General features: G+C 47.0%; 1 protein-coding gene across 13 annotated transcripts in view; it reads right to left on the bottom strand.

The window, feature by feature from the left end:
- FYN (FYN proto-oncogene, Src family tyrosine kinase) overlaps positions 1-19,135 on the bottom strand; it is a 209,351-nt gene that overhangs the window by 53,020 nt on the left and 137,196 nt on the right. For all 13 annotated transcript variants that reach the window (XM_082731954.1, XM_082731960.1, XM_082731949.1 and 10 more), the window contains one exon: positions 3,364-3,621. In XM_082731954.1, coding sequence (XP_082588080.1) covers positions 3,364-3,610 — 247 coding nt within the window. In that variant the 5' untranslated portion in view covers positions 3,611-3,621. The remainder of the gene's footprint in view (positions 1-3,363; positions 3,622-19,135) is intronic.

The following is a 19,135-nucleotide window of genomic DNA, read 5'->3' as shown; positions in this document are numbered from 1 at the left end:
ACAATCTTCATCTAATCAGCAGTGATAACATGGTGCGCTGATGTAATTAACATGAAACCAGGGTGGCGGGGCTGAAGTCATGCCTCGCCCTTTGCAGGGGAAGCACTGTGCGGTCTCTGAACGAGTCCTCGGGAAGAGACAGATATTAATATCACGTCCACAGCCAAGAGCAGTGTTAGAGGTCAGATCTGCGGAGGTCTGCGGCAATTAAAGACACAGATTCCCTTCCTCTCAGGAGCCCACGTTAGGGTGAGGGTAAAACAGATCCCTCTCTCCTGTGACCTCACAGTAATGGAGACTGTAACGGGAGACTCCTTCTGTGGCCTGGGTCTGAGAAGACCCTCTCACAAATGCTCACCCCAAATGATGTCTTGCTCTCAGCATCTGCAGTTGCTCTGGGGACTCCTTCTCTCCTGCCACAAGTCTGCCTACCCTTGCAGCGATCTGTAGTCCTTATTCCTCTTCACACCCCCACCACGTCTTCTCAGCTGATGGACTCCCCACAGAGGCCCTTCTTGCTCTGCACAAGTCTGTTATCAACAACAGGAAATCTCCAGCAGCCCATTTGGCTTAGGACCTCCTTCATATAGTGGGTAGAATTCCAAGACGGCCCTCCATGATTCCCACCTCCTGGCGTTCCTGCTCGTGTGTAATCCCCCTCCCGTGAGTGTGGGCGAACCCAGTGATTTGCTTCTAACCAAGAGGACATGGCAAAGGTGATGGGATGTCCCGTAAGTGACGAGGCTTCAGAAGATGGCAACTTGCGACTTCCCAGCCGACTCTCTGTGTTGCCACTGTGGCCCGAACACTTTGCTGAAGCAAGCTGCCATGTTGGAAAGACACGCATGACAAAGAACTGAGGGTGGCCTCTGGCCAACAGCCAACGAGGAACGGAGTCCTGCCAGCACCACACGAGCTTGGCAGCAGATCCTTCTCAGCTGGGCTGTGAGGTGACTGCAGCCCGGCCAACACCTCCTGACTGCAGCCAGTGAGAGGTTCTGAAATGAGGCACCCAGAGAAGCCATTCCTGGATTTCTGACCCCCAGGAACTGCGAGGTCCTCAATATGCTTTGTCTTAAAGCTGCTAAGTTTGTAGTAACATGTTATGCAGCCATTGTTAACTAATACATTCCATTTCTCACTCTCTGGCTCCTCATTTTGATCTCCGCACACTTCAAAGTGCCTTTAGTGGCCTATAGAACGCACGGCACGGATTCCACACTTTACCAAGCCGCCATTTTGCTGTGTCAGCACTTCCAAGGGAGGAGATGTGCCTGTGGGACTATTTGAAGACCAGAGAAGGAGGCAGGGCTTGTTTTTCTACCCGATCCCAAGTGGGACTTCCTGGGGGAGAACTGGTAATCAGAAGGTCTGACCGTGCAAAGTAGCAGGGTTCACTTGGCAGCTTTCAATTTCTTTGAAAGGTTAGAAACTGGCTTAAAACAAAGACGTGGAAACCTGTAAAGTCATGCTTGTTCTCACTGAACACTCTATTAACAGATTCCTTTTGTTACATAATTCGAAAACAAACCCAAGCTCCATCGTGTGGAAGATAAGGCCCACGAGAACAGACACTTCCAGTCTCCCACTCTCTCCCTGCTCGGCCAGTAAGTTCTCACTGGGGTTTTGACCTTTTAAGGATGGAGGGGAGAGTCAAAGGAGGTCACAGGGGCACAAAGACGCTGTTCTTGGCCTTAAAGCACTAAGCACAGTGATGGAGAGACACACACACACATATAACAAAGCCAAATAATACAAGGCAGAGAAATCTGCCAACATTTGGGAGTACTATGTATTAACTTCCAAATTTTAAAAGGGACCAGGTGGCTTCTTATACTAAGGTTGTCCCTGACTACAGTGTAGACTCCCATGTTCAAGGCAAGTATCCCTTTCTAGTGGCTTTATGAATGATACCTGCAGACACAGGGATTCAGATCCAGCATTCATGAATGAATGAGCAAGGTCAATGTCTGCATCAGCAGAACTCAGTCTGGTTGGCAGAGAGCTCAGCAGGCACAGGAAGTGTGTGCTGGTGCATTTTTGGCTCTTCTCCCCTCCCGATCCTCAGAGACAGACTTCCACAGAATGCTTCTTTCTTTCCTCCCTCCATTCCAGGGGCCTTCCAGGAAGGTAGGAAAGATTAGTGAGTGGGCTAACACTCATTAGCTCACACGGGGCCTACTCTAAAGAGAAAGTTGGATCCACTACAACACAATGATGTGGTGCCTAAAGCTCTGGGTCAGGTCCCCTGGATAGAACTACACCGCCATGTGGCATGCAGAGGGGAAAAACAAAACAAAAAACCCCACAAAACCCCTGGTAATGTCTCAGTAGTGCCAACCCCCCCAGGTAAAAAGGCACAGTGGGTCCTCATAAAAGACTTCTGTTCCCAGATGAGCCAAGAGCATAATGGCGGACGTATATTTCTTCAAACTTTTCTAATACACAAAACAGTTTTGGAACAAATAATGTCAAATATCTAGTTACCATGATTCACATGCTGGGAGATGATTTGGAAGGCTAAGGATGCATGAGATAACTTACAAATATTCTGCGAAACATATGTCTGAGAATGTATGCCAGATATTTTACAAAGTATTAGCTAAGTCAGCAAATGTACATGGCAGTAAAACAGAGCGTCATGGTGGGAAAGGGAAGGAAACTTAAAACAAAAAAGAGAGAGAAGGATTCCTTAAGGATACATAAAATTTGATTTTAAGATACAAGAGATCACGATCCACTTGAGGGTTGATAAATTCCGTCACATGGAAGATGACGGGACGATCAGAAAGAGCATTAATGAGGGTGAATGGCCAAAAACCGAATGCTGCCAAATGTCCCCACTGGCTGGGAGGTGACAGGCAGGCTGGTGATTAGGAAGATGAGGGAGAAGGTGCTACTGCCTGCAAAGCGGCTCTTAGCTGGGGGAGGGGAGGAAAGTGCACGGATATCTAGAGGACTCAAAACAAAACGGTCTCAGATCCAATCCCAGAGCTTCTGATTCGAAAGATCTGGAATGGAACTCGTGTTTGGAGAAAGCTGCTAGTTACGCTGAGATAGCCAGCCACGGCCGGGACCACCGATGGGCCTAGAGTACCCTAGAGCCAGCTGTGTGTCTCCTAACCCACGCAGAATCCTCCCAGAGTGGCAACCTGGGGGCACCTCGCCCCACTGAAGCCAGCATTTCCTCAGTGCATCAAGTCCTGTTTGTTTCAGTTTTTGTTTTTGTTTTAAGAGCCCTTCATCTGGCAGTGGAGAGATGGAGACTGATGAAAACCGTCATGTTTAATCCGTAGTCAAAGGGAGCGGCCTGGAACAGGAATGTTCAGTTGACAAAAGAATGCAGAACAGCTTCACTCTTACCCGTTCCTCCCCTGGTACGCAAGGTCCCGGTATGAGACGAAGAGTTCACACCCCCGAAGACGGTGAGTCCTTGGCCTGCGGCTGCGTGGAAGTTGTTGTAGTTTGGGATGGAGGTCACGCCGAAGCTGGGGTAGTGCTGCGGGGTGGGGTCTGTGCCATAGCGGTACCCGGAGCTCTGCGTCAGGCTGCCGTCCCTCTCCTCCGTCAGTTTTGTTGCTTCTTTATCCTTACATTGCACACAGCCCATTATCTAAATTCCTGCCGAAAACAAAAGGGAGCCACGTGAACTCGGATGCTCGGTAGCTGCAGGGCTGCTGGATGAAAGAGGGATCATTTATAAGGCTCGCCCTTGGCTATTTCAGGCCTAAAAGGGACAGGAGGAAAGGCAGTGCCTAGGGCGGATGGTTAGAAGCGATCTCATGGCCTTAACTTGACAATCACATTCGTTCCCCCTGTGCTTGGGGTGACAGGAGCCACACAGAGTATAGTCACCAGGCAGCGATGTCCTGAAATGAGGCCTGTACCCCTTAAAATCCTATGCAGGATTTTAAGAACACTATGCACCTGCTTAAAGATAGCCCAAGACCACGTACTATGCTTTTCTTTAGTTATCTAAAAGGAAAATATATGTTCTAGAAAGTGAGTCCATGCAATATTAGAATAAAACCTCCATTATGGCAAGAAAAAATAAAATCCAAGCAAGAGGGTGGAGGAGTGCTGGAAAAGCCAGAAGACAGCCCCTGAGCAGCTCATCATGATTCTTTTCTCATGGGTGCCCATTATCAGGCACACACCTGGTGAATTTTAAGCAGTCAGATGATGATAAGTATCAAAATTAAGAAATCATTGCTGGATGAGAAATACAATTAGGGGCGCCTGGGTGGCTCAGGTGGTTAAATGTCTGACTCTTGATTTTGGCTTAGGTCATGATCTCGGGTCGTGAGATCGAGCCCCACGTTGGACTCTGGGCTAGGGGTGAAGCTTTCTTACGATTCTCTCTCTCCCTTTCCCTCTGCCTCTCCCCACTTTAAAAAAAAAATAAAAAATAGAATAGAATTGGTAGAAACAAAGAGGTCTGGGTATATTTGCAGGATGTCATGATAGCCTACAGTGACAAAATCATTTTCAGCTGCTAATTAACTTTCCAAATTTCCATTAGCTTTTGACATCTTTCAGAAATATTAAAAAAAAAAATCAATCTCAAGTTCCAGAGTTAGTGGTGGATTGAAAGCTCAGGTCATTGTCACCCCACCCTCCTCCAACCTACTTCTGTGTTTATTGTAGAAATGCCACCATCAATGACTGACTTGCTCAAGTCAGAATCCTGGGAAGCAACCTTATTTGCTTCCGTTTTACTTCTCACTCTCCCCGTCTCACACTCTACTATCCAGACATGCCGAACTTCTCAGTTACTTAGAGGTTCAATTTTTTCTGCCTTCCTTTAGGCCTTGGAATGTGGCCTGGAACATTCTTTCCTGAAGTGCAACATACCCTTCATACTGCTTCCTCTGCAAAGCCTTCTCTGATCCCTGTACCCGCCTTCCAGGGCTGGGGTGATGCTCTTTCTAAGTGCTCCCCTGGCATCTTGATTTCTCTCATCATGGCACCTATTCTGCCATATTAAAGCATGGTTTGCCCACTTACCTCATGGCCCAGTGGACTGTGGGTTCCAGGAAAACAGGGCCCTGTCCACTTTTGTCATAGCTATAATGCCAGTGCGTGGCACACAGTAGGTGCTTAATACAGGCAATCAGATGAGTGAGGGAGAATTCTCTAGCCCAGTATGTTTCTCTTTCACCCTTTCTCTCTGCAGCCAAGACCAACCCTTCTCTCAGCAACGTACATAAGCAGTTGACCATGCATTTCTTTATCTATTGGTATATGTGAGAAAGAAAGAGGATTCAGAAATAAAAGGTTAAGTTGGTTAAATGATCGTACTTTGGACTGTAATACCCATCAGGTCGATGGGGGTAGGTAGAACATGCAATGGATGTCCCTTCCAAAACTCTGAAGAGTGGCCCGTATGGAACCAAAGGATCAAGTAAGAAATGCATGACCTCATATGTAATTACATGTGTTCACTGGGGAGGGCCAAGCTGCTACGGGAATGGAAGGGGCAGACAGTGAAGAAGAATGAAAGCACTAGTTGCTCTTAGTATCTTGCAATCCAAAGTGGGGAATGTCATATCAGATACAGAGACTCTTGGTGGGGGGCACTGTTCTGAGCACGCCCTTTCTGGGGAAAAGGGATCGGAAAGCAACATCAGACTGCTCTAATGTCCTCTTACATTACACATTTCAATAAATACTTGTGGAATTCAATGTCAGTTCCTGAGAATGGAAATGTCTGGAAACGAGCCGCCCACTGCCTGAGCTGAGATCACCCAATCTGGAACACATTTACGTGTAAATCATTCAAGATTAACTTACAATATACTGGGTCCAACATGCTCTCTAACTTATGGTAGATGAATGCCATTTTAACCAATTTCCAATAGGAAATGCAAACTATGTCCAAGGCATGATTTACTGAAGGAATTTCATCATTTGTTGTGGGTATTGCTTCACAGGATTGAGAAATATCTTCCTTACTTTATATTAACTCCTTTATGGCAGAAAGTTGCTTTGAGCTCCCACAAAGGCCCAACAGAAGACAGTTCTTGTCCCAGGTGCTTTTTTTCAGGGATTTCATTAATCAACTGTAATCGGAAGCTGTGAGAACTGAATCACAGTATCACATTATCGACACCAGCGGTTTTCAGCTGGGGCTGACTTTTACTCCTCTCACACCCACCAAGAGACATAACAGGCAATGTCTAGAGACACTTTTGGTTGCCACAACTCAGGAAAAGAGGCATTACTGGTACCTAGTCAGTAGAGGCCAAGGATACTGCTAAACATTGTACAATGCAGGACAACCTCCAACAGCAAAGAATTAACCGGCCCCAAATGTTAAGAGCATCAAGGTTGAGAAATACTGATTAATGGAGGAGAAAGAGATCTACATTCATTTCTTCAAAACAGTATCTAACAGCTATTTCCCTTATATGTGTGACCAATATGCAATTCACAATGCTTTTCTTAGGAGAACAGGCAGGCTAGGTAGAAGGACACAGTTTTAAAAATCGGTATAAAATGCTGATTCTCCCCTAGAAGTGTGTTCCTTGTGATAGAGAAAAGAATCGAAGCCACTGAGAACTCTCATTACGAACTACTCTTTCAAGTTCAACAAAACAGAACAAAAATGAACCCCACTGGAAGCAGGACCTTATAGCTAACCAAACAAGAAAAAAAACTCGTCTTTTACAATCCACCAAGAAAAAGTATTACCACTGGAATAAACGAACACCATCTGTACAGCTATGAAATAATGAAAGGAAACAGTAAGCTCCTTGAGGGCAGGGATTATTTTCTGGCTTGGTTTTAGCATCGTATCCTGAGGGTCTAGAACGGCGCCACATGCTGTAGGAGCTCAATAAATATTTGTTAAACAATTACGATGCAAAAGTCCAAAACTCAATCAGAATCATTTTGGAGAAAACAATTCTCTTTTGTAGAAGGGACAGCTCTGTTGCCACTTCACACATTTGCAGTTTTGAGTAAGAAATGTTTCTGGACAGGTCTTGGCTTACTCTCTTCCTTTCGTTGACAAAGAAACTGAAATAAATCAGTCAATGCAGGCTCAAGACATTAAAAGTTAATCACAATGAAAATATTTTTGTAAGAACTTGTGGTCTTCTTCCTCCCACTTGGGGCGGTCAGACTAACCGTTTCCTGACGGAAGAGTCAGAAGCCGCTCTGTGAGCTGTACCCAACATGACTTCAGGCTCCCTGCCATGAGCCAAACTCCTAAGCACTCGAGTTAAAATAAAAACATCCTTTTTTATGCACAGTTCTGTGGTGTCGCACTTATGGCCAATGCTCTAGGTTCATTATGAATGTGAGATGTACTGATACACCTGCTGAGATCTGTGGGGCACTGGAAAACATGGAATAATGCCATTCCAAAGGTGGGACCTTGGCATTACTCTGACGAGTAAATTCTGCGCCATGAACTCATGGTCATACTTCTCTCCATGGGGCTGTGCCTAGGGAAACTGATGGACAAGCACTTTGACCAGTAAGATCCTGTGACTGTGGTCAAGGCGTCTAGGTTATAGCCCCGAAGGCCCCCCCTCCCCCTCCCCTTCTTCAGTCCTTTGGCAAAACTAAAGGGCTCTCTACTACGCAAGGAAAACCGGATTTACATAAAATTTCCTTAGGCCTGTGATCTTGTATGTGCCAGCGGCGTTAAGCAGCTCAGGAGAGAGCTGTCCAAGGGAGAATCCGAGGACCGCCACATCCTGTTCCTGTGAGCACGGCAGATGCCATCAGCTGATCGCGGCACTGTCTCGTGCTGCGCCACACGTGGCCTCACAGTCCTTCGCATATGCCCTCGTGTGGTGGATGGAAGCTGACATGAAAGATGGACTCTATGCCCGACTCTGGGCACAGGCTGCTGTGATCCAGAATGAGTCTGGCTGAACACACCTTCCCTGCGGCAACACCGCAGACCACAGTCCAGCTGCTCGGCGCACGTTAAACACAGATACAACAGATACAACGGATAGGCTCACATCGCCTGGTACGCCACTCAGCAGAGCAACACCCGTCCACACAGGTTATAACAGCAGGACTTCCGCGCAGAGTTCAGAGAGCTAGCTACCAAAAAGGGGGAAAGGCCACCGGCAGTCTTCTGCAAAAGCCAATTAGCTTCTGAGACACATCCACTTGCAGGTGAAAAGGAGGGACAGCAGGAGGAGGGAAGGTGAAATGACCACAAATAACTTTAAATTCAGCAGTGTGAGCACTTCTGCCTCAGAAACCAGCCCAGGCGGGTGTGGGGAAGTGAGGGCCCTGAGGCACAAGTTGCCATCCTGGCTGCTGGCAGCACAGACTTGGAAGAATGACGGGTTGGGCCACACTGGCCTGCACTGGGATGCGGCGGCATATTTCCCACTAGGACCATTCACCGCCCCTTTAGCTGGTCTCCCATTTACGTGGGTGAAAATCATAATAAAAGCAAAGGTACAAGGAAGGTAAACTAGAAACCAAACATAAGCTACTGAGTTGGAGACAGCGGAGAAAGAATTTAAAGCTGAATTGTAGATTGACGGCACGGTCTCATACACTTCTGCAAACGTGGAAAGTACTGGTAGTTTAATGAGCCACCACCACCCTTTTCTGGTCAACAGTAGTAACATGAGGCAAGAGGGAGAGACGTGGCAGCAGCACATCAGAAATGACCTGACTTCTGGGCAGAAGAGCCATGGCAGGGGTTTCTTGATCCTTGTCAGATTGGAAACAGCCATAAGAATCCACCAGAGAGGGGCGCCTGGGTGGCTCAGTGGGTTAAAGCTTCTGCCTTCGGCTCAGGTCATGGTCTCAGGGTCCTGTGATCGAGTCCCACATTCGGCTTTCTGCTCAGAGGGGAGCCTGCTTCCCCCCGTCTCTCTCTCTGCCTGCCTCTCTGCCTACTTGTGATCTGTCAAGTAAATAAATAAATAAAATATTAAAAAAAAAAAAAAAAAAAAGAATCCACCAGAGGTATCTAGCTACATTCTCCATCGAGTAAACAAAAATCCTCTGAAAGTCTAGGGAAGGCTTACTTTCATTTACACCGTGTAAGTGCTGTTAGCAGAATGTTCTGAGACACGTGAGTGCCACGGTGGAAGCCAGGGCCGCTGGGATATGGACCCTGTCACTCAAATTTCCCAGCACTTTCAATCCTTTATGATGGGACTTTCCTCTTTGGAAGACATTGGGCCTGACACCCCACAAGAGAGTAGGGGTGATGCTGTCTTCTGGGGACACCCTGGACAGAAGGGCCACTGCTGGCTGGGGAGGCCGGAGAGAAAGCAGGGCCACACTGGACCGTCTTGGAAATGCAGACACCCCCCAAGATCCCAAGGCCGGGAAAGGTCACAGCTGGGATGAGATGTTGGGCACATCAATACTCGAGGCCTGAACCACATCAGTATTGCTGCGGGCCCAGCCAGTAGTCCCGGACGGGCTACAAAAAAAGAATACACAGGACTCTGCTTCTTTGCTGCCAAATGGAAGGAAGGGGTGAAAATCTGTGCCTTGCTGAAAAGGTGGTATGGTGGACAAAACTCCAAGGTAAGCCCTAGATTTCTGCCCTTGCTGTGACAAGCCCTGTATCATCCCTAGGACTGACGGGATAATCACTCCCTCGATTAGGCTATTTCATTAGGCATGGCTGACTTCAACAAAGAGAAATGATCCCAGGTGGACGTGACCTCATGAAGTGAGCCCTTGACAGCAATTGGGCTCTCTCTGAAGTAGATACAAAGTGTAAGAGGCATCCTAGGGACGTTCTGTCTTGCTGGCCTGGCAGATAGAGGGAGCTATGTGGCCAGAAATGTGGGTGGCCTTTAGGGACCAAGCACAGCCCCCTGCTGACAGAAAACAAAGAAATGAGGACCTCAGTCCTACAACCACAAGGACCTGAAGTGGGCTAAGAACCTGGAAATGGATTCTTTCCTGGTCAAGGTTTCAGAGGAGAATGTTGTTGGCCAACGCAGTCTTGGGAGCCCAGAGCTCAGCCACGCCATGTCCAGATGCTCAGAACTGTAAGCTAATCAACGGGGGCTGTTTAAGCTGCTGTATTTGTAGTAATTTGTTACACAGCAAGAGAAAGTGAATACTGCTTTGGTGGAATGGGCACCACTAAGGGGAAGGCTCCAATCTTGGTAGTGACGACCAATATTAAACGAGGGCTTGCTGTACGCCGGGCACTATGCTATGTACTGGAACATCCTATGTCACTCGACCCTCATGACCGTCCTTAGAGGTATCATGCTTTCCCCTCACTTGACAACAGAGGAGAAGAGAGGTTTGAGACTTTGTCCCCAGCTCTGTGCGGGATGGAGGCAGGATGTGAAGCCAGCCAGACTGATTCCATGGCTGGCACATGGAGCCTGTGGACCAGAGTTTCTTCCTGCCCCATGGGCTCTTGGCCAGCCGATGCAAGGCTGTGGGTATATGGTCAGAGGGGCCTGTGGGGATGGCCCCCTAGTTCCCAGCTTCATGTGTATGACTAATGGGGGCCCTGACATCAGGGACTGGGCCTCACCGCCCACCCCCACATTTATACCCTGCCCACACCCAGACCATGGGCTCTGTGAGGGTGCTGGGACCATGCCAGGCATGGTGAGTCACTGGCTTCCTCCATGTGGTGTAGGGTCTTAATGAACATTTGGGCTAATGGCACTGACGTTCCCCCTAGTTTTCTGCTATTTCCTAGATGTGGTGAGTGTTGATGTATACCACAAAGGAGTGAGCACTGGTTTTTTTGGTGTAGTGAGCTTGCCGACTGCATTTAAAACAGGATTTGCTTTACAGGCAAAACTTTCTGGAACATATTTACCATATAAACAGAGCACAAACAATGCCTCCTTCAAGCACAAAATAACAGATTTCTACTCTTGGTAGAGTCCCACGAGTGAGAGCACCCCACCCCCAACAATAAAATGTCACATCTTTGCGGTGAAAAGACTGATTTTGACACAGGATCGCATACAGTGCAGACACCAGCCACATGCAACAGTGGGAGAACGGAGCCTATTTAAAAAGCAAATCAAAGTTTTCCTTTGAAAATAACAAGAGGTGGTGTTGGATGATCACTTGCGTGTGACTCTGCAAGGTCCTCTGGAGGGCGAGGACCACGGATCTTGTTCCGTGGCGCACAGCTCACATTTGTATGAGCTCATATAAATCACTCTCACAAATGTCACAGCACTTTAAGAAAAAAACCCCACATTCCTGGTACCTAGAAGATTTTTTGGCTCCCCCGCTTGGTTTGTCTTGTGCAAATAACCCCCACACCGAGAAGCAGCGGTTCACTGCCTGCAGCAAGTTCTCCTTTCCCTTCTCTAAAACCTTCCATTCCCGGATGCCCAGAGAGTCAAAAGTACTTAATAAAAAAAGAAATGGAAGCATTAGCCCCCGATGGTGAGATTTAGCACTGCAGCCAATGAAGAGCTGGAACCATCCCCAAACCCAAATGGCCAAATGAGGTTTAAACACCAGATCATGGAAAGGCTCCAAAAGGAGGGGAGAACATTTTCTTCTTATGCTCACTTCGGATCTCAGGGTTAAGACAAGAGGGAAATGCTGATAAAGAACAAGGATACGTTTTAACTGTCTATGCCAAAGGGTTCAGAAAGAATTAGAGCAAAGATTATAAAGTTTTTCAGGCCTTCTCCCACCTCTTTTGGGAGGAAAAAAGGTTCCTTTGTGGTTACTGGTTTAAACTTTTATTTTTATTGATCTATAATTCCCATACCATAAAATTCACCCTCTTAAAGTTTACAGTTCAGTGGTTTAAAATATATTTTTAATATATATGTACATATTACATATCAAAAGTATTAATAGATATTAATATGTATACCTAATATACAAAGAAACCATTGTCACTATCTACTGGTCACATTAGATATTGTCATTATCTAATCCTAGGACATTTTTATCCCCCAAAGGAACCTGTACTCATTCCCTTCTCAGCCTGACCCCTGGCAACCAGTGGTTTTATGTCCTTATGGACTTGCCTACTTGAACAATTTGTATGAAGGCGATCATATAACATGTGGCCTTTCGTGACTGGCTTCTTTCAGCTGGCACACCGTTTTCAAGGTCCATTCCTTTTGCAGCATGAATCAGTGCTTCATTCCTTTTTATGGCTGAAAATACTCCATTGTAGGGATGGACTAGTTTATCAGTCATCAGTGGATCGACATTTGGCTTGTTGCCACCTCCTGGCTGTATGAATAATGAGGCTATGAACACTCACGCATAAGCTTTTGTGTGGACATATGTTTTCAATTCTCTCGGGTTCATATTTTAATATTTAAGGAATTTATATAGATTAAAAAAACCCCTATGATTAGGTACATGGGAAAGCATGTTAATTGGCAATTCAAAGAAAGGAGAAAGGGCTTGTGAAACTTATGGGAAAATGTTACCGTCAGTAGTAATCAAAGAAATACAATGTAGATTAATGAGAGACTTTCACTTCTCAATTAACAAAGTTTCAAAAGGAAGGCTGTCCAATAGTGACGGACGTCCCCTAAATGCCCATTTTCATATATTGCTGATAGAAGACCAGGAATTAGGGTATAACCTTGTCATAGACCAATCTGACAGTGTTTTATATATATATATATATATATATATATATATATATATATATATATATACACATATTTTTTTAAAGAAAACTTAAAAAATGGGCCTGTTCTTTGTGAATCTGTGCTAAAGAGACACTTTTTGAAAAATGGCACATGAAGCGGTCCTGTGACACGTTAGTTTTAATTTGAAAGTTAGAAAACCAGCTAATGTTTTAATGAGAAGGTGATGGCTAAGTAAAGGGTAAGGCATGGCCGTCCTGTAAAATAAAACCGAAATTAAAACTTAAGTTTACAGAAAATAATCAGTAATACAGAAAAATGCTCACATTATATTAAGAAGGATCACATGATTGTGACTTTATGACAAATGCCTAAAAAACCGTCTGGAAGGAAAGATACCAAGATGCTTGCTGGTGGTCTTGGGCGGGGATAACACTATGGGTGACTGTTCTTTCTTCTGTTTTTTTCCCTCAGATGTTCTATACTGAGAAAGCACAGTTTTTATGAGAATAAATCATTGTTTTAAAATAGGAATAATCCCTTTAATTTTATCAGTTGCTGATTTAATTTATACAGAAGTATATAATCATACATGGATGAAATATGCTTTATGAACTGAAAAATTAAGAGAATGAAAGAAAGTGACTGATTCCAAAAATTAAGAGGGAGAGAGAGTGACTGATTCTAAAGTCTGTTAAGAAGCAACCTCTCCTCCTGGAAGGTTTGAAAGGTTAAAGGTACTAAAGGACAGAAAGATTCCTTTTTCTTTTTTCTTGTTAATTAATTTATTTGAGAAAGAGAGAGAGAGAAAGTATCCTCACGTAGACTACCTGCTGAGTGTGGAACGTGATGCCAGGGCCCTGAAATCATGACCTGAGCCCAAATCAGGAGTTGGCTGCTAAACTGACTGAGCCACCCAGGTGCCCCTAGGGCAGAGAGGTTTCTGAGTCTTTCTAACATCTGTGCTGGGAAGTGTGCAGTGAGGGAGCAGCGCTGGGAGGGGTGGCGAATGTACCCAGATGGGTGGTCACAAAAGTATAATTAAGGGCACAGATTAAGCAAAGCCATGACACACAACACCTCAGAGGACCATGTAGGTGGCCTTGCAACCCCAAGGCGTAGAATCTGTGATACCAAAACCAGAAGTCAGGTGGTGGACTACTGGGTTCTTGAAAACCTTCGGGTCCCAAGCTCCAAGGTACCTGGGGAAACCCAATAAAGTCGGAATGACATTATTCTGAACAAGTCAACATTGGAATATAACCAAGGAGTTCAGGTTACTAAGGACCTCTCTGTGAGCAAGGGCCTGGAGACCACACACGGGCATGGCCCTAAGGAGCTGGGGAGAATGACGTAAAACACTTTTGTTCTTTGGATGCTTCCTGTTGGTGGAGACAAGGGGACTTGCTCAGGGCACCAGGCAGAAAAATTCTATCTTCTTCTCTCACTTCTCCTCTTGTTTCCCTCACCCTTTCCTGTTGGGGCATTCAGCCTGGCATTTTGATGAGGTGACTTTTGACTTTGCTTAGAATTCCCCAGCCCTTAGAATCTGGTGCATTCCAAGCAGGGCACAGAATAGTAACCAACATTGGTTTATGTGACCTAAAATTTTTCAGATACATAAAAAAGATTCAATAAAGATGCTTCTTTCTAATGTTGATGTTTGTTCGAACCTCTTTCTACACTCCTTGGCCGTGTTGTGTAAAAGCAACCAGAGGAAAACAAAAATAAAACTATAGGCTTCCTTTCACGAACTGGAAGAGAGTCAGTGTCACATCTGGGCCACAGTGGTAGAGACTGGCTTTCTGGGCTGAACTGGCCAAGGGCCCAAGGATGGGGGTGTCTGTCACCTGGCGGGGCCACAAGAAAGCATGTTAGCACAAAGCAGCTGGATGAACAGTCGTCATCAATGCCCCCTGCCCGCCAGTGTGGAGAATGAACGCTGAGGAGGTTCACTCTCCAAGGCCAAACAAAAACCCTCTGCCAATCCTTCTATTCTCTATGGAGGTTCCTCGCCAGATGATTCTGCAAATGTGGCCTCATCCTTTCAGAAAACAGTGAATTCTTTTTCCCTTTAATTCATCAGTTCCAGTCAAGAAGATCTACTCCTTAAAAGAAACAGAATGGATTTCGAATAAGGACATTTTACTCTTCTTTTTGCCCTCGAGCTCATGTTTGTGTTTGTGTCCCCACGAGACCCCCTTTCCACTGATGACTTATCTGGTTATGAAGTCAGAGCGCATCAAAATCCACCGCCCTGAGAATTTGGTTGTGAAGCCACTTGCATTGCGTTTTTGGCGCGGAGGCAGATGTCTTTTCTTTGAAGACTGCCGTGAAGGCCCGCCCCCTGCCCCCCCTTCCCCTGATCTTTCTGTTGGCACTTTGTCAAGGAATCAGCAACACTCCCGTCCTTAACTTCTGCCTCTCTTGCACTGGTTTTGAATTTCAAAGCCTCTTGGCAGCTGTTTTGGTGTGAATGCTGATAAAGTAGGCCTTCAGAAAACACGCCCCTAACTCTGTGGCCTTTACTGGGACAAGGAACAACAGTGACAGTGATGAGGGGAACAAAGGAAACACAGAGGCCGGAGACTCTCGCCAGCCTCCTCCTACCACTTCCGCGCCCGAAGGGAGTGACGACTGTCTCTGCCTTCCCTCGACCTTACTTTGTTTACCCGCGGTGAGCCCAGGTCGCCTGACTCGGTGGTGGCTGCGCGAGGAAGGCTTTCACAAGAGACCCGCACTCACGGTCGCGAGCTGAGAGCCCGCAGAGACCCGAGGAAATTAAAGATAAGCAAGAGGAAGAGAATGGGGGACCCGCTGAAAGCAGTCCGTGATGCTTTCCCCAACAGCACGTAAAAATGACCAACAGTGGCCACTCTGTGTGGGAGGAACACGTGTTGCTGGGCCACTCGTTGACGACCTACTTGGCACCAGATAGAAATCCTGTCAGGTCTCTGTTAACAAATCTGAAAAGGAAAGATGTGGTTTATATAGCAGCATACATTTTGTAAACACCGCTGCTTTACGGTAAAGCAATTCAATAGTGACTTTTCACCTGGCATGTGAATGCGGCAGAGTGGGAATTTTCGAGTGTCTTGCACGGTAATTGAACTTGGGGTTTATCTTCTTAAAGAAGACTGACCACACAGCAGGCCGTCCCCCTTGCGGATTCTGGTATCAAATAGGGCTTGTCCTTGGCCCAAAGGACAAGGGACACAGCCTTGCAACCCCAAGGCGCAAATGCAGGTCACTGAGAGGGGAGGATGAGGTACAGGGCGGGGCAGACCCTTCCCTGCAGCACCAGACCCTCCCCCTCCTCCGCAGCGAGGCAATGGCGATGCACCCCAAGAATCCACTTTTAGTCTCCCTCGCTGCTCGGTGTGGCCATGTCTGATCCTGGCCATCCAGCTGAGAATGGACGTGTTCTATCCGGCCCGTGTCTTCAAAAGACAGTGGGCTGCTCTCCATCCTCCTTCCCGCTTCCTGTGCGCTGGACAGTGGATGTAGTTCTGGTGAGTTGGCTTCAGCAAGGCAGAGGATGGCAACCCAACAGACACTGGCAGAATCACAGGACAGAGGACCCTGGGCCTTAGACGGTCTTGTGGAGCACGGCTGCCCATCTGCCTTAGAGGTGGGATCTCTGAGCCAACACAAGAGAGGCATGAACGTCTGTCTTGTGGGAGCCACTGGATTTTTGCGAGGAGGAGCGAGAGGGGTCTTCTGCTATAACGGGCAGCCTATACTCTACCACAAGAAGGAAGGGTATCCAGCATAGAGGTCAAAGGTGGCTCTACTGGTCACTTATTTGCCTCCAAAACCAATAAGAGCGTCTGACCTTGTCTGATACTGACCGTTCAACTTGTACTGAGGCCAGCTAGCAGGACAACAGTAACAAATTTTAACAACAGCTACCATTTACTGAGAACTTATTTTGTGCCTGGCACTTCACATGTGGTATTTCATTTTAATCTTCAGAACAACCTCGAAAGGGTATTCCACAGTTAAGGAATCCTGGGTTCGCAGACTTTAAGTTAACTTGTGCAGTGTCACCCAGTCAGTGGGACCAGGATCCGTGTCTAAGACAGTCACATCCTCTTTCTACTGCTCCAGGGTTCCCTTTTGAGAAGCATGCTCTGCTCCTGGCCATTTCTGCATATTTTTTGAAAAGATCAAAGAATGAGAGATTTAATGGTGTGACAGGAGCTGGGCACTGCTGCGTCCCACCATTATGTCAGTTTTTGCACTGGGGCTGAAAGTGCTCTTTAAGTATTCTTCTCTTTACAGGTCTTCAGCGTAGGACTGGTTCCTAGGTCTCCAGGACATTTCAGTGTTGGGGTACCAGGCTCCTGGATTGGAGAAGCTCTGCGAGCAGTACCATAGCCTGGAACAAAGCTGGGGATTGCCATGTGGCCCAGAGCATATCACTTGACTGTGTGGAGCCTGGTTTCCTTCTCCATCGAGTAACAAGCTTCAACCAGGAGGACTAAGCCTTCATAGCAAGCCTAACACTCCTGAAGGAGCCCAGAGCCCTCCTGCACACACTCAAGCAGAACTGAATCTATAAACAGGCACAGAACTCTCCACTCCCCACAGCCCCAGATGCTTGTTATGAATCACGAGGACCCACAGAGTAATGCGACCCAGCTGTCCGGTTTGGCTGTCAACACTCAGGTATCCCTCTACCCAGGTATCCTTCTACCATGGCCAGAGCCCGGACCATGAGTATTATGGGAGTTTTAATGACGTGACAGGAGCTAGGCACTGCTATGCCCTACGGCATTTATTTTATTTTTTGCACCGTGGCCTAAAATGTCCTTTCTTGCTGCGGTTTTCAGAAGACCTGACCATGCCCTCCACTTCTCTTTGCTGCTAAAGTGAAGAACAACTTACCCCATGGCATACAGCTCAGGTACTCGAGACCTGCTGGGGTCCTGACCCACCTCCCCCTCCTCGCCAGGAGCCTCCAATTCTGACTCTTTCCTAGCATTGCCAGGTACAGCTGTTCTCCTGAGTTGCACAGAAAACAATAAGAAGGACAAAGAAACACCCCCCCCACCACCAAATAAAAGTTACTCAGCAATCACCATAGTAACAAATCACCCATTTATAACAATTCCATTTTCCTTGCATTCTTACCTCTTTCTTTACATCCAGGCCCACCTCTAGCCTCCATTCAGTAAACATATTTTGATCTTCTCTCTGTGACAGGTGCTGTGCAAAGGGTTGTGGGTATGGAGTCGAGTAACCAAGGGCCAGACTGGGAGGAGCTTATATGTACTTAGGAGGGAGCCCCTCAAATCTGGACCTGGGTTGAGGAGGGAGCACTGAGGGGTCTGAATTCATCCAGGCCAGCTGCTGTGATATACCTGGCCCACGTGAGGAGTGAGTGGAAGCATACACGAGAGGACCGACGTGTGGCTGGGCACGGTGCCGTGGGGCTTTCTGCATTTGTTCCTCATTTGTTCCTGTGTTTACAGAGCACTGAAACATGTACCAGGCAGCTTGCAAGGCTCTCAGAGGGAAGGGGCCCAGCTCCTGCTCAAAAGGAGCTTATGGTTTAATGGGATGGGTATATGCAGCTGGGGAGGGGGCTGGAGATGAAGCCAGATCATAAACATCTACGCGTCCGTGTTACTGAGCACCAGCTCCCGTGCCTGCAGCCGGTGCCATGTACGACAAGCAAACACTCTCCTTTGATCCACCCACAGCACCGACAGCCTTGTGAACAGGGTACTGTTATCATCGGCAGCATTTTACAGATGGGGGACGAGTATAGGGAAGGCAAGTGACTTGCCTAAAGCCCCACAGCGAGCCTGAGCTGGATTTCAACCCACAAGAGGCTGAATCTAAGACGTAATCTTAACCACGTGCTCATAGGCTAAAGTATCTGCAGAGTTTCTAGCTGATACTTACTCAGTATTAAGTGGGAGTGGAACTGGGTCCTGATAGACACATACTGAAATGGCGTAGGGAGAGGAGAAGCATGGGGAGGCCAGACAGTGAAGCCAAGAGTGGGAAGAGACTGCACACAATTGGGCGGAGGCATCAAGGTAAGATGCCTTCTTCAGCTGGACAAACAGCTCTATCCATTCTAGCTACCTATGCCTAATTCATACCTCCTATTTCATCCCCAACGGTGGCAACACTGTAGCATCTGTTGCAAGTGAGAATACTGATCTAAAACCAGACTGCTGCTCAGGCAGTTGACTACCGGACTGTGTAAGTTACATTTTCGGAGAGCCCCGTCACAAAAGCAGCCCCGGATCCTTGGGGGCTGGTAGGAGTGGGAGATGTGAGGCTGCGTGGATGGTTGCCTAAACATGACAAGGACAGACAACAGTGGAGATAGCTACACATCAGCAACGTATGACATCTGGAAAAAGATAACAATTGTTCACTAAAAAGGGCATGTAACAGCTAATATGCAACAATGGACTGGGGAGCCCAAAGAAGGAGATTGGGGTAGAGGTGCAGGTGAGTATAAGGTCAAAAAGTGCCCATCACCTCCCCCCTCCACCCACGGGCAGTTTACTCCATCAAGCCAAAGAGGAATGTCTTTTGGCAGACATGGTGGTTACACC

Source organism: Mustela nivalis (genome assembly GCF_964662115.1).
Source record: "Mustela nivalis genome assembly, chromosome: 5".
Classification (NCBI taxonomy): Eukaryota; Metazoa; Chordata; class Mammalia; order Carnivora; family Mustelidae; genus Mustela; species Mustela nivalis.
Note: the sequence above shows the minus strand (reverse complement) of the source record. Positions and strands in the feature narration are given on the sequence as shown.